General features: G+C 47.7%; 1 protein-coding gene across 2 annotated transcripts in view; it reads right to left on the bottom strand.

Annotated features, from left to right (window-relative positions):
• Positions 1-1,463: 1,463 nt before the first annotated feature.
• The window catches only part of LOC144599922 (uncharacterized), a 33,544-nt gene continuing 11,005 nt past the window's right edge, over positions 1,464-24,002 (bottom strand). The window contains exons 5-8 of one of the 2 annotated variants that reach the window (XM_078411188.1): positions 13,326-13,667; positions 12,940-13,200; positions 11,463-11,566; positions 1,465-3,945 (exon numbers count right to left, since the gene is read on the bottom strand). In XM_078411188.1, the coding sequence (XP_078267314.1) occupies positions 3,871-3,945; positions 11,463-11,566; positions 12,940-13,200; positions 13,326-13,667 (782 nt within the window). In that variant the 3' untranslated portion in view covers positions 1,465-3,870. Of the gene's footprint in view, positions 3,946-11,462; positions 11,567-12,939; positions 13,201-13,325; positions 13,668-24,002 lie in introns of both variants that reach the window. The other variant, XM_078411189.1, reaches the window with a different exon arrangement.

Here is a 24,002-nt window from a genome sequence, read left to right on the forward strand (position 1 = left end):
TCTTATTAAAGTAGATCCTTTCTGGGCACCTTGCTCAAAAGTGCTCAAACTCTTACCATCGTGCTGCAATTGTCGTGGTTACCGGTGTTCATTTCCTGGTATGCTTTCCTCAGCCTTTCTCCTTCTATTCTAAACAATTTAAGCACGCCTAGTTCTTTTTCCTTTTTCGTTACTCGGGTTTCTGATTTATCCTTAGGCTTATAGTTCTTAATTAACACTTCCATTTCATCACACATATTTATATCAAAATTTATATCATATTTATATCATTCCATGGGCCATTTCGTAACCAATTTTTTCGTCCTTTTTTCCCATTTTTCAGAATGTTTTCTAATATCTTCTTTGGATATGGGGAATTTCTTACTTAGTATTTCAACTGCAGTTATTTTATTCATTGTACTTGTCTTATTTTAGTGCACTTGGTCAGTCAGTTTAAATGCAGTCCTTGTTCTCACTCTGTTCCGTCTCTATAGTCACTAGACTACCTATTACGCTATTTCTATTTTCTACAGTTCTACTATATTCCTTTAATATTTTGCAATTTTTATTTTTTATGTTATCCAATTATTCCAATTTTTTGATCCTGCCCGTACAGACCCCTAGTCGATCAGAGTAATCCCCGGTTAACTAGAGCAGTACCCACAGGACTTTTTATCCTGCCCGTCCAGATCCCTAGCTAACCAGAGTGATCCCCAGTTAACTAGAGCGGTATCCACAGGACGCCTCGTCTATTCAGTCCCCTATCCTCTTAGGGCGGTATCCACAAGGTCTTCTGATCCTGCCCGTACAGACCCCTAGCTAACCAGAGTGATCCCTAGTTAACTAGGGCGGTATCCACAGAACCTCTTATCCTGCCCGTACAGACCCCTAGCTAACCAGAGTAATCCCCAGTTAACTAGAGCGGTATCCACAGGACGTTTTATCCTGTCCGTCCAGACCCCTAGCTAACCAGAGTAATCCCCAGTTAACTAGAGCGGTATCCACAGGACGCCTAGTCTATTCAGTCCCCTATCCTCTTAGGGCGGTATCCACGAGATCTTAGTGACGTCACAATCTCTTACTCAACTAAATCTACTTTCTTAACTTATCTATTTTCTACTTACCCCACTGCGCAGCCTTCTTGAGCAATTCTCCGGGTCTCTTTTTAGAATAGTTTAGACAGATTCTTTGGATCGGAGAGGCCCTTGGACCGCCTGGGCGCTCCTGTGCCACCAGTGGTCCCCCGTTTTCAACAGGCTATTAGTCCAAATAAAGCGGAAAACCGCCTACCTTTTTTGCGGGTGGCCACCCTTTACCTGTTGAACCGGGGAGCCCCTGACGGGCTTGGAAGCGCCTTTAGCTTGTCGTCCATTATCGAACGGGCCTCTTTCCGATCCTGCCGACTACGCCAATTTTGTCGTGGTTACCGGTGTTCAAAATGAAGCAGATGACACGGAGAATTCTTCAAGAAGTTAAAAGCCTTTATTTGCAAACAACGGCTGGAACAATCAGGATGTCAACCATCTGACTGCCCCCTTAGTACATCGGGCAGCCTATTTTTATAGGATTCTTTCAGCCTTATCTTCTTTTCCTTATCTCGCCCTCATACTCCTCTTTACAGTTATTCATCTCTTTGCAGTCACCCTGTTTACCCTGCCACCATTAAACCCCACTCATTGATGAATGTCTGTATTTCTTCACATGTTGCCTTCCACTCTGCCACCATTAAACTTTCAAGTAATCACCCCACTCATTGATGGATGTCTGTATTTCTTCACATGTCACCTTTCACCCTTGTCTTCTATCCTGGTTCATCCATCAATGTTTCTCCTCCTCCTGAGCAGCAGTTACAGACACGTGTCAAGGGTAAGGAATGTCTAGAGCGCCTTAATTAGTTACAGAGAGGCGCCTAATGCCTAAGTAGTTACAAACCTTAAACAACGATGTTTAATGTATAAAATAATATCGTATTATCTCCCATACAATCAGTGCACATGCAAACTGTGTGACCTCTTTTATACCATGTGCATTGCTCTAAATTCTGTCATCAAAGTTGTATAACTGCATGAAATAAAATTCAAAGCGTGAGCTTTCAATGTAATTAGATATTTATGTTTTATTTTAATATATTAATGCAAAAACAAGAGACGCTGCTTGTAGAATCAAAATCTACACAATACTGAGTTTATTTTATTTTTTAGTTTTGTTTATTATTGTCACATGCATCAAGGTACAGTGAAAAGCTTTAGTTTGCGTGATATGCAGTAGAAGAAAAGACTATACTTGAGTACAATTAAGCTATCTATAATGCACAGTTAAAGGATAAAGTGCAAGATAAAGTCCAATAATGTCCGAGTAAAGATAATTCAAAGCCCTTCAAGGAGGGAAATGGGAGGTCAGGGCCGCACTCTAGCTGGTCAGAGGACTGTTCAGTTGCCTGATGACGGCTGGGAAGAAAATGGCCCTGAATCTGGGCATTTTCAAACTTGTGTAACTCTTTCTTGATGATCATATTATTCACTCTGAACCCATTGCATGTTCATTTCTGGTTGCGTGAGAGATGGAGGGATTGCTGTCAGGTGTATAAGTACTTGCCATCTAATACTTTAATGGATGTTCGATGGTCAGCATGGACATGAGCATGGTGGGCCAAAGGCCCTGTTTCTCTTTTGTCAAAGGGCCTGTTCCTACTTTGTTTGGGCCGATGACTCCAATTCCGTAAATCGGCCTAAATGTATCTTCTTGTGGTCAAACTTGTCAAAGCTCACAAGCATTACAACTCCATGTTCCTTGACTGCTTCATTACATAGTATATAATAGCCAATACTATTTCATTTAAAGGATTGGTCACTCTACAGCAAAGATTTTGGTGAGGGGGAGGGGAGGGGAGAAGGGAGGGGGGGAGGGAGGAGTGGGGAGTAGTGGGAGAGGGGAGGGGGGAGTGGGGGGGAGAGGGGAGGGGGGAGGAGAGGGTGCTGCACCAATGCAGGAGAGATTTGTGCCCAACGGGTCCACTTGGGCTAGTAACTGATAAAATTACTGACAAAATGTTGCTAATGTTGAGAATGTGGTATTCCAAAACTCCTTTCTATTGTGAGTTGTTTTGTTGTTAATCTTCAAGCTGTTTTACACTCTGATGTCAACAATTTCCAGAGTGTATCACAGAGAGAGCTTCTCTGAGGTTCCCTATCACTCTGTGGGTGACTGAAGAATGGTCCTGACCCAAAACATCGCCCATTCACATATTCCAGAGATGCAGCCTGACCAGCTGAGTTACTCAAGCACTTTGTGTCCTATGTAAGATTCTAGCATCTGAGTTCCTAGATCAACCCTTGAAAGATCCCCATGGTCATTGGGCCCAGTTTTATTCCTTCACATTTGAGCAGCTCAGCTTTATTCAGTGCTTCTGCAAAGAGAGGCCAGCTGAGATCATTCGCAAGAGATATACAATCTCAAATCTACACCCCGACATGTCAGGCACCACATTGAGCTGGATCGTTGAGTTGTCATCGGTCCCCATATGTTATAAAACTGTGAATTAGTGTGACGTCTCACCAAACAAAGATTGGCCATCAGAAAATCCAGAATTCAGCCCAATGTTTGCACAATCTTCAACACATTGCAATTTCATACAGTCACCTCAAAAAACAAGCCTTGGGAAGTAAAACTGCCAATACTGATATGACTTTTTTGGAAATATTAACTTTGTTAAATAAAGATTGCCACATAAAATTAATTCAAAGCAAAATCAGAAGTCAATTTCTAAACTCTCCAAGTTGGATACATCTATTTTCTAGAACCTGCAGATCTCCGTGGGAGAGGTGTGATGGGTGAAATGGTCTCCCCTTGGTTGCATTGTACATTCTTCAATCTCAGAGCACTATCAGAAGATCACGCTTGCGATGTGTCCACTCCCTGTGTATCATCTGCCGCATTTCCTGCCACTTGATCTGAATTTCTTCTGCACTGCAACAAACAAGCAACAAATCATGAAATATGCTTTCAATGATAATCCATCAGTTGTAGTGAGTCCAAAACGAGCGTTATTGTTCAAAGGTCTTTATTCGTAGGTAACCGTAACAAACTGCAACTGCTTGCTTTGGACACACACTACTTAACTAGCCAATACAATCTAATCTCATCTCTCCAGCTGGTCGCCAGACACAACTATACCTCGCGCTCCCGCATCTCGTGACTCGTTAGCCCAACCGAGGGTTCGAGACCCCCCCGCTAATCCGTATGTCCCTACATGACCCCCCCCCCAGAACCCTCGAAACCGTACCTCATGCGTGCCCGGACCTCCCTCCCGGAACGCGTACGGAGGGGGGAAACCGATACCGCCAATGTGAAGGGAGGCGGGGAGGCCGCCGCCGCTGGAGGCGATGGAGGGGCCCCGGAAGTGGAGGGCGTAGGCAACGGAGAGCGCTTGATCGGGAACGGAGGCCCGGGCCCAACCATAGGCGGCGGGGGGCTGAGGGGCTGAGGGGTGGCAAACAAGGCGCCGCTGGCGGCACCTGGCGATTACCCACCGGTAAGGTAAAAGTGACAGCCCCTCTCTTCAGTACCTGAAATGGGCCCTGATAAACCGGCTGAAGAGGGGGGGCGGTGGGAATCTTTCCGCAGGAACACGAAATCACAGTCCCGCAAGTCCGACGGGACGTGGACCGCCGTGCTTCCGTGCCAGGAGGTCGGGACTGGAGCCAGAGAACCTACCCGTGCCCGGAGGGAACCCAACACCGACGTAACGGGTGGTGGCAAAGCGGGGGCGGAAGGGAGGATGTCACCTGGTACCCGCAGGGGCGAACCGTAGACGAGCTCGGCCGAGGATGTGCCTAGCTCTGCCTTTGGGGCCGCACGAATGCCGAGGAGCACCCAAGGCAGCTGGTCAGCCCAATCGTGGCCGGTCAGTCGGGCACAGAGGGACGCCTTAAGTTGCCGATGGAAGCGCTCAACCATCCCGTTGGATTGGGGATGATAGGCGGTGGTCTGCTGTAAGCGAGACCCATACAACTGTGCCAGCGCGGCCCAGAGGGAGGAGGTGAACTGGGCTCCCCGATCTGTGGTGATGATAGCCGGTACGCCGAAACGGGCCACCCAATGCAACGCCAGGGCCCGTGCACAGGAGGCCGCCGAGGTGTCCAACAATAGGAGCGCCTCCGGCCAACGTATAAACCGATCAACCACCGTCAGCAGATGAGTATAACCCCTGGAATAAGGCAATGGACCCACCAAATCCACGTGGATGTGGAAAAAACGGACTGTGGGAACCTCGAAACTCTGGTATGGGGGCTGGACATGGCGATGAACTTTGGAGGTTTGGCACGGAATACAGGCCCGTGCCCAGGCCACCACCTGCTTCCGCAGGCCGTGCCAGACAAACCGGGCGGCCACCATGGCCGAAGTCGCCCTGATGGACGGATGTGCCAGGCCGTGAATGGCCTCAAAAACCTTACGCCGCAGGGCGGCTGGCACCACCGGGCGAGGGCGTGAAAGGGAAACGTCACACCACAACTTGGTACCTGTGGGGCCATACGCCACCTGCTCCAAACGCAGTCCCGATACTGTGGAGGCGTACACCTCGGCCGTTTTTTCCAGGCGCTGAGCCTCCGCTAGCTCCTGGAAATCCACCTGTCCGCCTACCACGGCAACGGAGGGAATGGCCGGCCGGGACAGGGCATCAGCAACAGTATTAAGCCTACCCGCAATATGACGGACATCGACAAAAGCCGCCTCTGCAGATGCGGACCATACCAACTCTGCGGGGTTACCCGCGAGGCATAAAAAAAGGGGGCGCATGACCCGAGCTGCTGCAGGCACGTACCGGTGATAAAAGTTCACCATGCCTACGAATTCCTGCAATCCCTTGATGGTAGTAGGACGTGGAAAAGAGCGGACCGCCTCCACCTTAGCTGGCAAAGGGGTGGCTCCGGCCGATGTAACCCGGTGACCCAAAAAATCTACCACCGACAGGCCGAATTGGCATTTGTCCGGGTGCAGAATCAGGCCGTGGTCCTGCAGCCTCTGGAATATAGTGCGGAGGTGGACTAAGTGCTCCTGGACTGAACGACTGGCAATCAAAATGTCATCGAGATAAATAAACACGAACGGCAAACCTCGACCCACACGGTCCATGAGACGCTGAAATGCCTGAGCTGCGTTTTTAAGGCCGAAAGGCATGCGCAACTACTCAAACAATCCGAACGGAGTAATGGTAGCCGTCTTTGGGATGTCCGGCGGGTGGACCGGGATCTGATGATACCCCCACACCAGATCGATCTTCGAAAAAATTGTAGCCCCCTCCAGGCTAGCTGAGAAGTCCTGTATGTGCGGAATCGGGTAGCGGTCCGGCCGTGTTGCCGCGTTAAGTCGTCGGAAATCCCCACATGGTCTCCACCCCCCAGATGCTTTGGAAACCATGTGCAAGGGTGAGGCCCACGGACTACTTGAAGGCCGCACAATTCCCAACCTCTCCAAGCTCAAGAACTCCTCTCGAGCCATGGCCAGCTTTTCGGGTGGGAGGCGCCGTGCCCGGGCAAAAACCGGCGGCCCCTCAGTCGGAATGAAATGCACCACCCCATGCTTCTCGGAAGGTGCATCGAACCGCTGAACGAGGAGCTGCGGGAACTCCGCTAGGACTGCATCGAACTGACCGGGGGCCGTGATGGCCTGGATCACTGAACTGGGTGGGGCGGTGCTTGGAGGGGCCGCAGGCCCCGTACTTCGGGGCCGTACATCGGCCGAGGGCTGCAGGGCGCTACCGCGGACGTCTACGACCAACGAAAACGCCCATAGGAAGTCTGCACCCAAAATGGCCTGGCCCACATCCGCCACGATGAAATTCCAACGGTAGGTCCTAGACCCAAAGGACAGGGACGTAGTCCTCTTACCGTAAGTGCGGATGGCGCTACCGTTTACTGCAATAAGGGGCGGCCCCTTCCCCCCCGCTTGAACTTCACAGCCGTAGGGGGGCACAATACTCACCACCGCTCCCGTATCCACTAGAAACACGATCCCGGTCTCTTGGTCCGTCACGTAGAGGCGGCAATTACGGCCAATTGAAACTGCCTCTGCGTTCGATCGGCCCGGGCATTTCCCGGAAACTTACACGGGGCTCTGCAACTTCGGGCGTCACTGCCCCACCGCCGATGGAAGAAACACCAGCCGCTTTTATTCTGCCGTGCTGGTTGTGCCCGCGACCAATAAACATGTTCTGCAGCCCCCTTTTGCCTGGCAGACTGTGAAATAGCGGCGGAGTCGTCGCTATCCCGGCCGCTCCCCCGACTGCCGCTGGGCCTCGAGACACGATTGACCGAGTCGTCCCGGGTGTGCCGCTCCCTGACGAGCACGTCGGCTTTCTCGGCGAACGTTTCCGGGTCGTCAAACGAGACGTCGGCCAACACCAGCCTGACGTCCTGGGGTAGCTTCTCTCGAAATGCCGCCTCGAACATCATGCACGGCTGATGGTCGCCCACCAAGGTCAGCATTTCCGTCATCAACTCGGACGGCAGCCGCTGCCCCAGCGCTGGTAGATGGAGCAGCCTCAGAGCCCGCTGGTTCTGGCTCCAGCCGAATTTCTTCAGTAGGAGCCTCTTGAGCCCCACGTACTGCTCCGTTTGGGGTGGACTGGTCAGATATTGACTGACCCTCGCCGCCACCTCCGCCTGCAGACAGCTCACGAGGTGGTGGAACTTCTCCAGTTCGCTATCCACCTTTTTAATATGGAACTGCGACTCCGCCTGTACGAACCACAGGTGCGGCTGATGGGCCCAGAACGGCGGTAGGTGCACCTAGCCCGCGCTCGCTCCCACTTGCGACATTCTGCGTGTTCTTCACATTCGGGTCACCAATGTAGTGAGTCCAAAACGAGCGTTATTGTTCAAAGGTCTTTATTCGTAGGTAACCGTAACAAACTGCAACTGCTTACTTTGGACACGCACTACTTAACTAGCCAATACAATCTAATCTCATCTCTCCAGCTGGTTGCCAGACACAACTATACCTCGCGCTCCCGCATCTCGTGACTCGTTAGCCCAACCGAGGTTTCGAGACCCCCCCGCTAATCCGTATGTCCCTACACAGTATTAAAAATTGGATTGGAAATAATGGAGAACAACATGTCAAAGAGTAGAGTAATTTTACAGAATACAATCCACACATCTCAGGCTCAATGTTAAAGAGATAAGGTTGCGAGTGATAGGCTGAAACTATTAGGAGGAACATACATTTATAAAATCATGAACCAGTTTGGGAAAGAAAATACTTTGTAAAACTTATTTTCCAACAGACGTTAATCCTTGGACTGATGATTCTGCCTCTGTTGGGTCAATCATCTCCCACTATGGCAATTTGTTCTGCCTCTTTTGCTGCATTCCTATGCTAAGGTGGAAAGACTGCTTTATTCACTTACTGATACAATATACATTAATATTTGCACTAATTTTATCTGCACATTTTATCACATGGCTGTGCTTATAGGTTAAAGGATTTCACTCAATTTAGGAGAATGTATCAGAATGCCTCACTGATGCATCATCCAGTTGATGAATACATCAGTGATATGTCTAATATTTAACAGAAAACGTAACATAGAATTATCCACATCTAATGGCTTGGAGTATACTGACAGCAGTGAGCCCACCTTTTACCAATGCTCATAAAAGGTCCCCTCCTTATTGTTGTACTTCGTGGTCCGGTACCTGTTGTACCTTTAGTGACTCTGGACGGACCACAAGTACACGTGTATAAAAGGTTACAATGCTGGAGCTCAACTCCAGGCTGTTTATTCCGTGGTCATCTGGATCCAGAGTGACCGCCTAATCACCCCAATCACTTATATACACAGGCATACAAAGTAGTCCTTGGATACACAAAGTAGTCCCAGCAATATCACAACATCCCCCTTGTCTTATATATTACAACATCCCCCTTGTCTTATATAAAATTGTTTTCTTTACCATTCGAGGGCTAAAATATATTTAACAAACAAAACCAAAACACCATTGCTTTTTGCAAACAAAACCAATAACACAACTAAACACAATTGCTTTTCTCCGCCATCATGGTGGTCAATCCTCTGCGGAATTTCACTCATCGCCGGGTGGTCACTCATCTCCGGGTGGTCACTCACTCCGGGTGGTCACTCACTCAGTGTGGTCACTCCACAGATATATACATTTATACAAAAGCATCAAATATAATTCATTAAGCTTTCATTACACAGATCACTACACAGGTCATTAAACACAAAATATTCATTTTGTTCCATATCTTCCCCTCAAGAAGACGTGCAGTGTAGATCAAACGTAGTGTAGGCTCTAGATGCTCCACCACCATGATTTGCCTGCCACTGCTGGGCTCCCACTGCTGGGTTGGCACTGCTGGGCTTCCACTGCTGGGTTTCCACTGCTGGGCTCCCACTGCTGGGTTGGCACTGCTGGGCTCTCACTGCTGGGTTGGCACTGCTGGGCTCCCACTGCTGGGTTGGCACTGCTGGGCTCTCACTGCTGGGCTGGCACTGCTGGGCTCCCACTGCTGGGTTGGCACTGCTGGGCTGCCACTGCTGGGCTCTCACTGCTGGGCTCGCACTGCTGGGCTCCCACTGCTGGGTTGGCACTGCTGGGCTGGCACTGCTGGGCTCCCACTGCTGGGTTGGCACTGCTGGGCTGGCACTGCTGGGCTCTCACTGCTGGGCTCCCACTGCTGGGTTGGCACTGCTGGGCTCCCACTGCTGGGCTGCCACTGCTGGGCTGGCACTGCTGGGTTGGCACTGCTGGGTTGGCACTGCTGGGCTGGCACTGCTGGGCTGGCACTGCTGGGCTCCCACTGCTGGGTTGGCACTGCTGTAATCGCGGTGCGCTGGCCCCGCCCACAAGTGCTCCCCGGCAGCTGCCGTTCAACTTTTCGAACGCGCTGCCGCTGGCCCCGCCCACAGGCGCTCCCGGCAGCTGCCGCTCAAATTCGAACGCGCTGCCGCTGCCTCGGGCCCAGGGCCGTCCCGACTCTACGGTCGACGCGCCTGGGTAAGTACGCAGTGCCTCGGCCTTACCGGCCGCCGCACCTACGCGGGTGGTCGGTCCCTCCGGTCGCCGACCCCCTCCGGTCACCGCACACCTCCGTGGGTGTCGGTCTCCTCCAGGGCTCTCCCGGTCGCCGCACACCTCCGTGGGTGTCGGTCTTACCGGTCGCCGCACACCTCCGTGGGTGTCGGTCTTCCCCGGTCACCGCACACCTCCATGGGTGTCGGGTCTCCCGGTCGCCGCACACCTCCGTGGGTGTCAGCCTCCCCCGGTCGCCGCACACCTCCATGGGTGTCGGTCTTCCCCGGTCACCGCACATCTCCGTGTGTGTCGGCTCTCCCGGTCTCCTATAGTTGCCGCACACCTCCATGGGTGTCGGTCTTCCCCGGTCACCGCACATCTCCGTGTGTGTCGGCTCTCCCGGTCTCTCCCCCGCGAAGCAGTCGCAGGCTTCTAATCTCGGGCCTACACAGGTGCTGGGGCGCGACGTGGGCCTACACGCACCGCTCTCAGCAACTTGCAGCGTCACGTCCGCAACTCGGCGCCGACTACTGAGCAGGTAAGTATACCAACTCACACTGGCTCTGTCGGGATGCACTCCAAACGTCCCGTACCGAGCTGGAAACTTTTGTTTTGTTTTGTTTCCCTTCAGGGCTTTTTTGTTCTTCTTTTTTTTCTTCTTTTTAACCTTTTCTGCTCGGGCATGCTTCATTCTCCCCCTAGGCGAAACACCAAACCGCTGCCACCATGTTGTACTTCGTGGTCCGGTACTTGTTGTACCTTTGTTGTGACTCTGGAAGGACCACAAGTACACGTGTATAAAAGGTTACATTGCTGGAGCTTAACTCCAGGCTGTTTATTCCAAGGCCGCCTGGATCCAGAGTGACTGCCTAATCACCCCAATCACTTATATACACAGGCATACAAAGTAGTCCTTGGATACACAAAGTAGTCCCAGCAATATCACAACACTTATAAGTCAACTCTTGGCGGAGTTGATCATCTTGGATTATCTTAATGAACAAATGTTAAAATATGTTTACCAAGGCCTTGCGTAGCACAGGAACTTCCAGTCGTAAAAAGCAACCAGTGATGGGTCTGAACAAGATCCACCCCATAAATGACTTATCCACCCCAACTCTCACAAAACATTCAGTATCTCCAGACGAACAATTTAATCAACATCCACAAAATTTCAAAAGCACTATCACAAGATTAACGTACACAATTCTCACAAAACATTTTTTCAAAATTTAAAATAATAACAATAAAAACCTTAATACACTTTTAAAAACATTTGAACACATATGTAAAATGAAAAAAGGAAAATAAAAATATTTGCAACTTAACACTACCACTTTACACGTAGAACTGCAGGTACCTGCAAAAACCCGCTGTTCCCAAAAAATCCATGTGACTATTCAATGTTGTTAATTAGTGATTTACTGGAAAACTGAAAGAGCTCACTTTGTTCATCCTCATCAAATTGCAAAGAAGCCCAAAGGCAACAGCTAGTTTCACCAACAAGTATCCCAAAACTGTGATGATCCATATTTCCGAAGGTTTAATCACTGTAAAGGAAAATGTTGATATTTTCAACTTCATTCTTCATCACACTTAATCCGTTTTTTTATTTCAGTCATACAGTAAACCTTATTGTGACAGTGAAAACGTTCACTGACATGGAGCCCTGTGATTTTGTCCTGCACACAGACAGGGGGAGAACATTGGATTGATAGATCGATCTTGGTTTGCTGGTACTCTGAGACATCTTCGTCACACGCAGCACATTTAAAACAAAACATGAATTGAGTTTAAATTACCTAGCTTCCACAATGGCTTTTGGACAAGTGACTTTAGACCATTGAACAAGGTTTCTTGATCACAATGTTGTCAGCAAATACTGCAAGAGTGCAGAGAAAATTTACAAGGATATTGCCAGGACACAAGGGCCTGAGCTATAGGGAAAAGTTGGACAGGCTAGGATTTTATTCCTTGGAGTGCAGGAAGCTGAGGGATGAAATTGCAGTGGTGTATTAAGTTATGAGGGGAATAGATAGGGTGAATGCACAGAGGATTTTACCTAGGGTATGGAAATCAAGAATTAGGCCATAGGTGAGATGGTTAATATTTAATAGGAACATGAGGGGCAACTTTGGCACTCAAGTGTTTGGTGGATATATGGAACAAACTGCCCTAGGATGTAGATGAGGCAGGTACAATAGCAGCATATCAAAGACACTTGGACAGATACATGGATCGGAAAGGTTTGGAGGGACATGGGCCAAATGCAGGCAAATGGGACTAGCTTAGATGGGGTATCTGTTGGCATGGATGAATTGAAACAAATGGCCTGCGTTCCATGGTGTACGACTCCGACTACATTTGAATAAATACTGAAGCTATCATGCCCACATGAACACAGGCTCGATGGTAACTAGATAGAGCTCTTAAGGATAGCGGAGTCAGGGGGTATGGGGAGAAGGCAGGAACGGGGTACTGATTGAGAATGATCAGCAATGATCACATTGAATGGCGGTGTTGGCTCGAAGGGCCGAATGGCCTTCTCCTGCACCTATTGTCTATTGTCTATTGTCTATTGTCCATCCAACCTCATCTATTGTATCCGCTGTTCCAGATGCCAAATGCAGGCAAATGCAGGCAAATGGGACTAGCTTAGATGGGGTATCTGTCGGCAGGGATGAATTGAACCAAAGGGCCTGTTCCATGGTGTACGACTCTGGCTCAAATATGATTGACTACATTTGAATAAATACTGAAGCTATCATGCCCACATCAACCCAGGCTCGATGGTAACTAAATTTCTGCCCTGTAGAGTCTACTAAACAGGATTGAAAGAGTCACTGCTGGGAAAAAGGCCAATGATTGCCAAATTGCCTTAACATGAACATAAATATAAAAAGAAAATATTTGCTTCACTTACGACTGAATTCCAGATTGTAAGGGATTAAAAGCTGGAGTCTTTCTTGTTGGAACAAACCACATCTCCAGTTTCCACTGCCTCTCTCAGCTTTCTGAATAACCAGACTCAGTGATTTATCTTCTCCAATCAGTGTCTTTTCTTCAACAGTTTTGCCATCTCCATTCATCCAAACCAGTCTCACTTGATCAATGACGTAGGACACAGAGCAGGTCAGGGTAACATCGCCTCCCTCAGTCACTGCATCAGATGGCTCGGCTGTGACTGGGAACAAGAAAAACATTTAGATTTTAAATATTTTATAATTAATAACCCAAGCAGTGGTTTATCCAATAGCAAAATGCTGCTGGTGTTGGAAATCTGGTGTTACAAAACATTCTGTCTCCTACCTTTAACTGTGATTAGTGTAATAGTTACAAAAGCACGTGTGTCCAGAGTGCAGGTGTAATCTCCTGCATCCTCGAACACCACAGGGGAAATCCTCATCGTCAAATTCTGGCCGTTAAATTCTGTCACGGAGGGCTCGAGTCGATTCGCAATGCGTCTCCTGGTGATAGTGACGGACTGAAACTTTACTGCCATTGCTATTTCTTCGGTGGAATGTGGATGAAGATGTGATCTCCAAGACCAGGCAGCAATGGTGTGATTTGTTGTAATACTGTAACAAAGGAGGTGGAGTTCGCTGCCATCTGTGCTTGCGCGATAAAGTGTATAACGTTCTTGATATAAAGCTGCATAAAGAGATAGAGAAGAAGACATGTTAACATTTTCACAGTTATTATTCAGGGGAAGAGCAGGGCATGAGCACCTGTTGTTGCTGATTGGATTTCTTGTGCCTCAACTCTCATCAGTCCAATCTGCAGCAACTGGAATCACTTCAAACAGCCACAGAACTTGGTGATAAGGGTCACTGAGAGGAGGGGAGGGATCGTTCAGTGCTGATGTGTGCACCGGGACCCACAGTGTCAGTTTGAGCAGGAAGTGTTGGTGACATGCTGACCCCTCTGTGCAACACTTTGACATGAGTAACACTTTAACATCCACCGGAGGAGATGAAAGCTTAGAGTAAGGAATCGTGTATATTCAGGTTCAATTTCCTGTTATGTCAATGCACCATTGCATTTGAATGAACTGACAGAATGGTCTAATTATTACCAGGATGGGAGGAGGGTTTTAGTTGTAGAGAGAGACAGGATAAGCTGAGCCTGTTGTCCCTGGAGGAGGAAGTTGAGGGGTGTCCTCACAGAGGTACTGTCAAGTCCAGTTTATTGTCATAAACACTAGTATGGAGAGAGACAGTTATAATGTCACTTTCTTGAGGCAGCCTTCCATGAAGATGCTTTCGATGGTGGAGAGGGCTGTCCCTGGATGGATTGCGCTGTCATGAGGGGCATACATAAGGTGAATAGCCACATTATTTTTCCCAAGATAGCAGAGTCAAAACCTAGATGGCTTAAGCTGCGAGGGGAAAGCATTAAAAGGGATTTGAATGACAGAAAATGATGGGTAAGTGGAACGAGGTCTTATTTCTTCTGTTATTCCTCCTTTCTCTGTTTCTGTACCTCAATCTCATGCCTATCTTCCATGATGGCAGCCTGTTCTTCGCGAACGGCCAGGTCTGCCTTAGCCTTCATACAAGCAGAGTGCGTCCAAGATGTACGGGATGAAGAACGCGATTTGACGATCAATTTAGAGTTTGAGTCATTTGAAGCACTGTCATCAGGTCCATTTTCACCTGCTTCCATGTTCTCTTTCATCATTTCTATTAACTTGGTAGCTTGTTTATATCTTGAGTTTTTCTGGTTTTCTTCTTCAATCTCATGCTCGGTTTTATGGGAGGAAACTCACGCCAAGATGTAAGTAAACTTTGAAGTTGCACTTATTGAGGAAAAATCATTTTCCCTTTGGGAATCTATTCTGATGGTGCCACCTGCTGGCCAAACATCAGATTTACATACAATTATACTTGTACGTCAATATCCCTTTAAGACGTATTGACGCAAACTCATATCTTTGGAATTCAAAACAAAGTTGATAACTAGCTACGTTGCAGGCCACTTCTTTGTTCTCATATTTTTAGTCGTAGTTTTCTTTTACAACTTCTGAAAAACAGCTTTCCAATAAAGCTTACGGCAACAACAGCTTTCGAAGTTTAAAGTCTCCGTAGTGATTTTAACGCTGATAATGACCCCATAGCTGTTTCACGTTTAAAGCTTTTGCAATAAAACAGTCCTTATTACTGTCTTTGCAGTCACTACACAAGCTCCAACCCACTCCTAGAGCCAGTTCCTTTTAAAATTACTCTTTAGAGACGGATTACTTTCAGTCACCGAGAATAGTTTGTTCTATTTGTTGTTCGAGACATTTTGGCAATAAATCCCTTCAGGTCAGTTAAGCTCTCACACTTCGTCTCTTGCGAAGGCAAGTTTCTTATCAAGCTCCAAAGCTACCGTTGATGTAGGATAGTTGGAACGATATTTTCTTGACGCAAACAATCAACCACAGAGATCTCCACGATGTTTCTTTTGAAGTTAGTCATTTATTTGAAGTTGCAATATACCATATTGGCATATCTCTTGTCATCAACTTGTTGTTGATTGGTTTGGTAAAAATCTAATATTTGTATAATTCACTGTATCCAACGTGACTTATACAAACTGCCAGACCTTATCTCCAGCAGATATTTCTTGCTGATCTTCTATCAGCTGGTTCTTTTAGGCGATTTTATCGGCAGCTTCTTCTGGCTGGTCTTCTATCAGCCACTTCTTCGCCTGAACTGAAGAAATACATCAGAGCTGGAAGCTCTCTGGCTCCGCCCAGCCCATATGTAAGCATAGTTTTAATGTCTTAGTGTCCAAAATAGTACAAAATAATATAATATCGTAAAATGGCTTCTACACAGTTAAATTAGTACTTTGGTTCTGTCTTCACTAAGGAAGTCACAAACATTCTCCCAGAAATACTGGGGGACCGAGGATCTAGTGGGAGGGAGGAACTGAAGAGAATCCAAATTAGTTCTGAAATGGTGTTAGGTAAACTGTTGGACTGAAGTCAGATAAATCCCCAGGACCTGATGATCTGCATCCCAGAGTACTCAAGGAAATGGCCCTAGAAATCGTGGATGTATTGGTGATCATTTTCTAATGTTCTCTCGACTCTGGATCAGGTCCTGTGGACTGGAGGATAACCAATGTAACTCCACTTTTTAAGAAAGGAAGGAAATAAAAAATGTAGAATTGCAGACAGTTAGCCTTACTTCAGTAGTGGGGAAGATGCTTGAGTCAATTATTAAGGTTATAGCTGCGCCTTTGGAAAGCAGTGACAGGATCGGTCAAAGTCAGCATGGATTTATGACGGGGAAATCATGCTTGACTAATCTTCTGCAATTTTTTGAGGATGTAACAAGTAGAATGGATAAGGGAGAGCCAGTGGATGTGGCGTATATCTGGACTTTCAAAAAGCCTTTGACAAGGTCCCACACAATAGATTAGTGTGCAAAATTAGAGCACATGGTATTGGGGGTAGAGTATTGACACGGATAGAGAACTGGTTGGCAGACAGGAAGCAAAGAGTGTGAATTAACGGGTCCTATTCAGAATGGCAGGCAGTGACCAGTGGGGTGCGCAAGGCTCCATGCTGGGACCCCAGTTATTTACTATTATCTATTAACGATTTAGACGAGGGAATTAATGTAACATCTCCAAGTTTGCGGATGACGCAAAGCTGGGTGGCAGTGTGAGCTGCGAGGAGGATGATATGAGGCTGCAGGGTGACTTTGATAGGTTGGGTGAGTTGCAGTATGGGAGTTGCAGTATAATGTTGAAAAATGTTCAGATATCCACTTTGATGGCAAGGACAGGAAGGCAGATTATTATCTGAATGGTGCCTGATTAGGAAAAGGGGAGCTGCATCGAGACCCAGCCATGCTTGTATATCAGTCATTGAAAGTAAGCTTGCAGGTGCAGCAGGCAGTGAAAAAGGCTAATGGCATGTTGGCCTTCATTGCGAGAGGATTTAAGTTTAGGAACAAGGAGGTCCCACTTCAGTTGCATTGGGCCCTGGTGAGACCGAACCTGGAGCATTGTGTGCAATTGTGGTCTCCTAATTTGAGGAAGGACATTGTTGCTATTGAGGGAGTGCATCGTAGGTTCACCAGGTTAATTCCCAGGATGGCGGGACTGACATATGATGAAAGAATTAGACCGCGGGCCTCACATCGAAAATGTGTCTAGATTTGAACTTTTGTGACCTATCTCTGGTATCTACTTTGAGAAGGGATTCATAACTCGTCAGTGCAAAAAGTTGCACACTAATTAATTAAGCTAATTTGAAAAAGTCACGGCAATTCAGCCGCGGAATTCATTGACACAGGCTCCAGCCGCGGAGTCCGTCGACCCAGGCTCCAGCCACGGGCTCCATCGACCCAGGCTCCAGCCACGGGTTCCATCGACCCAGGCTCCAGCCACGGGCTCCATCGACCCAGGCTCCAGCCACGGGTTCCATCGACCCAGGCTCCAGCCACGGGCTCCATCGACCCAGGCTCCAGCCACGGGCTCCATCGACCCAGGCTCCAGCCACGGGCTACATCGACCCAGGCTCCATCAGCCGCGGGCTCTGTCGTTCCGTGAAAACCCGCTCTGGCCTGCTCCGGTCTTGGCTACTCTGCGGCTTACCGGGAGCTCAGAGAGAGAATTCTGAACACGCATGACCAAAATATTTTAAACATTGTTTTAATTCCAGATAGACAGCTGTTTCTAATTGTTTACTGTGTCGAGGAAACTAAACCTTGCCAGGTTAGTTGGTCAGGCACATCACAAAGCAGACATTTCTTCACCCAAGCAGATTTCTATCTCATCATAGATTCTCGATCAGTGAATATATTCAAGTACAAGATATGATTAATAGCACCTAGGGTTTAAGAACTGAAAGAGATTTCAAATACAGCATGAGGCGCGGTACTAGTGAATGGCAGAGCAGACTGAGAGAATAATATAGACACCAGCTTAATTGTGACAGTATCTGATGTTTACACTCCAAAAGTTATCTCGAAAGGAAACTTAAATTAGAAACGTGAACACTATAAGAAATCATTACACCAGCATATAACACTTAAGGATGTATGCAGTGGCTCTTAAAAGAAGTTTGTTGATATCATTTCTCCACGGCTTTCCGGGAGCTCAGAGAGAGAATTCTGAACATGCACTGCAGGATTTTATCATATCAGAATTTTGCCAGGAATTACTCCAGGACTTTGACCTATCAACAGTGAAGGAACAGCGACACGTGGGCTCCCTGCCTAGCCAGCCTGAAACAAAGCTCGTGATAGTTCAATTGGCGTCCAACTCAATGCCAAATGTGCTTTGATTGGACAATTACTACTTGGAAAATTGGCATAATTTTGGAGGTTTTTTACATATTTAAAAAATATGTGCAGGTTTTGTTCTTGACGAGTTTCAGATATAATTTCTATGATATTTTTACACAATATGTTATAAATACAGGTATATATGGGATGTGGGTCACGACATGAAATGAAAAGGCACCTCGGCCCATGGTCTAAATGGGTCAACTGGGCTCTTATTCATTGGAATTTAGAAGGATGAGAGGGGATCTTATAGAAACTGTGATATCATGAGAGGTAGAGTCATAGAGGGGAGATACATTTCCTCCCGGTGGATGCAACAAGGACTACAAACCATCATGGCTGCCAGCAAAAGACTACAAAACCCATAGTCAGCAGGGCTGCCTGCCCTGCTGACACTAATTGCTGCTGACACTGATTGCTGCTAACACTGATTGCTGCTGACACTGATTGCTGCTGACACTGATTGCTGCTGACACTGTTTGCTGCTGACACTGATTGCTGCTGACACTGATTGCTGCTGACACTGATTGCTGCCCAGCTGTACCAGATGAGCTGATTGCCTCAGTGAGAGAGCTAAAAGGGAAGGGAAGCAGTATATTTAAAGAGAGAGACAACGACTGGAGCAGAGAGGGAGAGAAGCGGTGTTTGAGTTCTATTTTGTAAGAAGGCAGCAAGCTACAGTTTTGATTTAATTACCTGTTTTTGGTAAAGACTAAATATATGGAATTTAAGTTTGAAAACAAGACGTTTCTGTCTTCATTTCCGGCACCCACACCTCCCAACCTTCAAGAGAAAAGCTCCCGACCTCTCAAGACATCACAATGGTGGAGAATGCCAGATAAGGAGGGGTGGGGGAAAAAGAGCAACCTATCGTTCAAGGACGTCAAGCAAATCCTCAGCCACAGCCCCAAAAACCCATACAGGGCAACCCAACCAGACAGGTTAATGTACAGGGATTATATCAGGCTGAACAAAGGAGAAAAATCCTGGACAGGGACACCAGAAGATGCTACAGATGTGGGGAAATGGGTCATATTTCATGGCAATGTGACAAAGTGGATGAATTGATGCCCACTGCAGACTCCTCTGGCAGCCAACCCACAAACCTTTATGCTGCCTTGATGGAGGGTGCTGAACACCCAGCTTTTATGTGCCCTGTGAAGCTAAATAACCAAGATGTGGAAGCTTTGCTGGACTCAGGGAGTAATTTCACACTAGTTCACAAATCTTTAATAGATGAAACAGACTTGCTGCAGGAAAAGACCCGACCCGTCTCCTGCGTCCATGGTGACACTCGTGAGTATCCTACTAGTAGTTTGAAGCTAGTCACAACCCAAGGCATGTATGAAGTCATCGCAGGGCTTTTGGATGCCCTGCCAGTCCCACTCTTAATAGGACGAGACTGCCCCCTGTTCCACAGACTGTAGGGAAATACAAGAGAGACGATCTAGGGAGACATCACTGCCCAGAGGTAAGAACAAGCATAAGAGAAGCAGTCCTAAGAATAGGTCCAGTGCTAGTTTAACGCTTACTTCTCCTCCAGTAAATGCTCTCCTGGGCGCGGTAGCATCATCCAGTGATATGGGGCCGGCTTCTGAAGGGGAGGGGCCACAAGGAAACAATTGGCCATCATCAAGTAAGGATTCCAACCGGGTAGCAGACAGACCACCCTCGCTTTCAGGCCAGTACTGCTCAGCTCAAAGATCCTACATTGATAAATGCTTCTAAAAATGTTAGAGTACTAGAGGGTGTGGACCAGGGGCCGGGAAGTGGTTTAACTTACCCTCATTTTGCTATAAAGAATGGGCTGTACCAGATGAAAAAAGGGCAAGATGAGGTAACAGAGCAGTTGTTAGTGCCAAAAGCTTTTCTTCTCACAGTGTTACAACTGGCCCATACACACTTGCTCGGGGCACATCTAAGAGTGGAAAAAACAAAAGTCAGAATTCTGCAGAGGTTCTTTTGGCCAGGCATCCACAAAGAAGTTGAAAATTATTGCCGTAGTTGTCCAGAATGCCAGCTCACTGCCCCCCGGCCCTCATTTAGGAATCCCCTTATCCCACTACCAATCATTGAAGTCCCCTTTGAAAGGATTGGGTTAGATATTGTGGGCCCCCTACCCAAAAGTGCTCGGGGGCATCAGTATATTCTGGTCCTGGTAGACTATGCTACCCGTTATCCTGAGGCTGTACCCCTCAGAAAGGCTACAGCCCAGCATATCTCAAAGGAACTGTTGCTCCTGTGCAGTAGAGTAGGGATTCCAAAAGAAATATTAACAGACCAGGGGACCCCTTTCATGTCTCGTGTCACCAAGGGCCTGTGCTCCCTCCTAAGGATCAAGCACCTCCGAACATCAGTATACCACCCTCAAACTGATGGTCTGGTAGAGAGGTTCAACAAGACCCTTAAAGCCATGCTAAGGAAGTCAATTGAAAGAGATGGGTGTAACTGGGACCAGCTCCTTCTGTACCTGATGTTTGCAGTTAGGGAGGTGCCCCAAGCTTCTACAGGCTTCTCATCCTTTGAGCTTCAATACTGTCACAAACCCAGGGGGCTTCTTGACCTAGCTAAAGAAGCATGGGAGAAACAGCCTTGTCCTCACCGCACTGTTATTGAGCATGTGGAGGCCATGAAAGACAGGGTGGCTACTATCTATCCTATTGTCAGAGAACATATGGAAAAAGCTCAAAGGTAACAGCAAGCATCCTACAACCGCCCTGCACATCCCCGAGAGTTCCAGCCAGGTGAACGGGTTCTGGTTCTGGTGCCCATTGTTGAGTGTAAATTTTTAGCCACTTGGCGGGGGCCATACGAAATCATCAAAAAGGTGGGAGAGGTAAACTACAAGGTAAAGCAACCGGGAAGGAGAAAACCAGAACAGACTTACCACGTGAACCTGTTGAAAAAATGGCACCTGGCAGAGGTTCTATTAAGTTGTTTACCCCCAAAAGAGTCAGGAGCACCACCAAGAGATGACATAAAGGTGGGCCCAGAGCTGTCACCCCAGCAACGTCAAGAGTGCATGGAGCTGGATGACCGTAACCAAGATGTATTCTCGGCCAAGCCAGGCACTACGCATCTCGCAGTACATGAAATTCGCACTAAGCCTGGAAAGGTAGTCCATCAGCGGCCCTATAGAGTTCCAGAAGCCCATAAGGAAACAATTAGAGAGGAAGTTAAAAAGATGCTTGAACTAGGAGTTATTGAAGAATCCCATAGTGCCTGGGCAAACCCAATTGTACTGGTCCCCAAACCTGATACGTCGACTCGATTCTGCAATGACTTTAGAAAACTAAATGAAGTGTCCGAGTTCGACGCTTACCCCATGCCCCTGGTAGATGAACTAATAGACCGTCTGGGAATGGCTCGCTTCATCACAACCCTTGACCTCACAAAGGGGTACTGGCAAGTTCCGCTTTCCCTAGAATCCCGAGAGAAAACAGCCTTTGCAACAAGTGAAGGGCTTTTCCAGTGCACCAAGTTACCATTTGGTCTACACGGAGCGCCTGCCACCTTCCAGCGGCTGATGGACCGGGTCCTGCGGCCCCACAAAGAATATGCTGCAGCCTATTTAGATGACATAGTGATACATAGCACAGATTGGGAAAGTCATTTGCCCCGAGTACAGAAGGTACTGGATGCTCTTCGTGTAGCAGGTCTCACAGCCAATCCCCGCAAGTGCCGGCTAGCCTATAGTGAAACAGAGTGCCTTGGTTACACAATAGGGCGTGGTCTTGTTAAACCTCAAGATGCTAAACTAAGGGCCATCCAAGATTGGACACGACCTGTATCAGAGACAAGTAAAATCCTTTATAGGCCTTGCAAACTACTATAGACACTTTGTTCCCAACTTCTCTGATCTAATTGCCCCCCTAACAGATCTGACAACTAAAAGACAGTCCCGAATGGTGAAATGGTCACAGGAAGCACAGGAGGCTTTCACCAGCCTGAAGAAGGCCTTGTGTTCCCACCCAGTTCTGGCCGTCCCAGACTTCAACAAGGAGTTTGTTGTGCAGGTAGATGCCTCGGAGGTGGGTCTTGGGGCGGTACTCTCTCAGATACAGAAGGGTGAGGAGCACCCAATCCTCTACAGTAGCAGAAAGCTTTTGGCCCATGAGAAAAGATACTCTACACCGGAGAAAGAATGTCTGGCAATTAAGTGGGCCCTTGAAACCCTTCGCTATTACCTTATTGGGCGCAAATTCACTCTACTCACAGACCATGCTCCTTTGCAGTGGATGTCAAGAAATAGGGAAACGAACAGTCGAGTAACAAGATGGTTTATCAGCCTCCAGGCTTTTAATTTCTCGGTTGTCCACAGAGCAGGTCGGAAACATGGGAATGCAGATGCCCTTTCCTGAAGAAACGTCCTGTGGGCCTCCTTCCCCAGTCCAGAGGCCTCAAGTCAGGGGAGGGTGAAATGTAATATCATGAGAGGTAGAGTCATAGAGGGGAGATATATTTCCTCCTGGTGGATGCAACAAGGACTACAAACCATCATGGCTGCCAGCAAAAGACTACAAAACCCATAGTCAGCAGGGCTGCCTGCCCTGCTGACACTGATTGCTGCTGACACTGATTGCTGCTGACACTGATTGCTGCTGACACTGATTGCTGCTGACACTGATTGCTGCTGACACTGATTGCTGCTGACAAGGATTGCTGCTGACACGGATTGCTGCTGACACGGATTGCTGCTGACACTGATTGCTGCTGACACTGATTGCTGCTGACACTGATTGCTGCTGGCACTGATTGCTGCTGACACTGATTGCTGCTGACACTGATTGCTGCTGATTGCTGCTGATTGCTGCTGACACTGATTGCTGCCCAGCTGAACCAGATGAGCTGATTACCTGTGAGAGAGCTAAAAGGGAAGGGAAGCAGTATATTTAAAGAGAGAGACAACGACTGGTGCAGAGAGGGAGAGAAGCAGTGTTTGAGTTCTATTTTGTAAGAAGGCAGCAAGCTACAGTTTTGATTTCATTACCTGTTTTTGGTAAAGACTAAATATATGGAATTTAAGTTTGAAAACAAGAACGTTTCTGTCTTTATTTCCGGCACCCACACCTCCCAACCTTCAAGAGAAAAGCTCCCGACCTTTCAAGACATCACAAAACATATAACATTCTTAAGGGATTGGACAGCTAGATGCAGGAAAAATGTTCCCTATGTTGGGGGAGTCCAGAAGCTGTGGTCACAGTTTAAGAATAAGGGATCGGCCATTTAGGACTGAGATGTGGAAAAATCTTTTCACCCAGAGAGTTGTGAATCTGGAATTCTCTGCCTCAGAAGGCAGTGGAGACCATTTCACTGGATGTTTTCAAGAGAGGGTTAGAATTAGCTCTAAGGGCTGAAGGAATCAAGGGATATGAGGAAGAACTTTTTCAGTCAGAGAGTGGTGAAGGTGTGGAATTCTCTGCCTCAGATGGCAGTGGAGGCCAGTTCGTTGGATGCTTTCAAGAGAGAGCTGGATAGAGCTCTTAAGGATAGCAGAGTGAGGGGGTATGGGGAGAAGGCAGGAACGGGGTACTGATTGAGAGTGATCAGCCATGATCGCATTGATTGGCGGTGCTGGCTCGAAGGGCTGAATGGCCTACTCCTGCACCTATTGTCTATTGATATGGGGAAAAATCAGGAACGGGGTTCTGATTTTAAATGATCATATTGAATGGCGCTGCAGGTTTGAAGGGCCTGCTCC

This window comes from Rhinoraja longicauda, chromosome 14 (assembly GCF_053455715.1).
Source record: "Rhinoraja longicauda isolate Sanriku21f chromosome 14, sRhiLon1.1, whole genome shotgun sequence".
NCBI classification, from domain to species: Eukaryota; Metazoa; Chordata; class Chondrichthyes; order Rajiformes; family Arhynchobatidae; genus Rhinoraja; species Rhinoraja longicauda.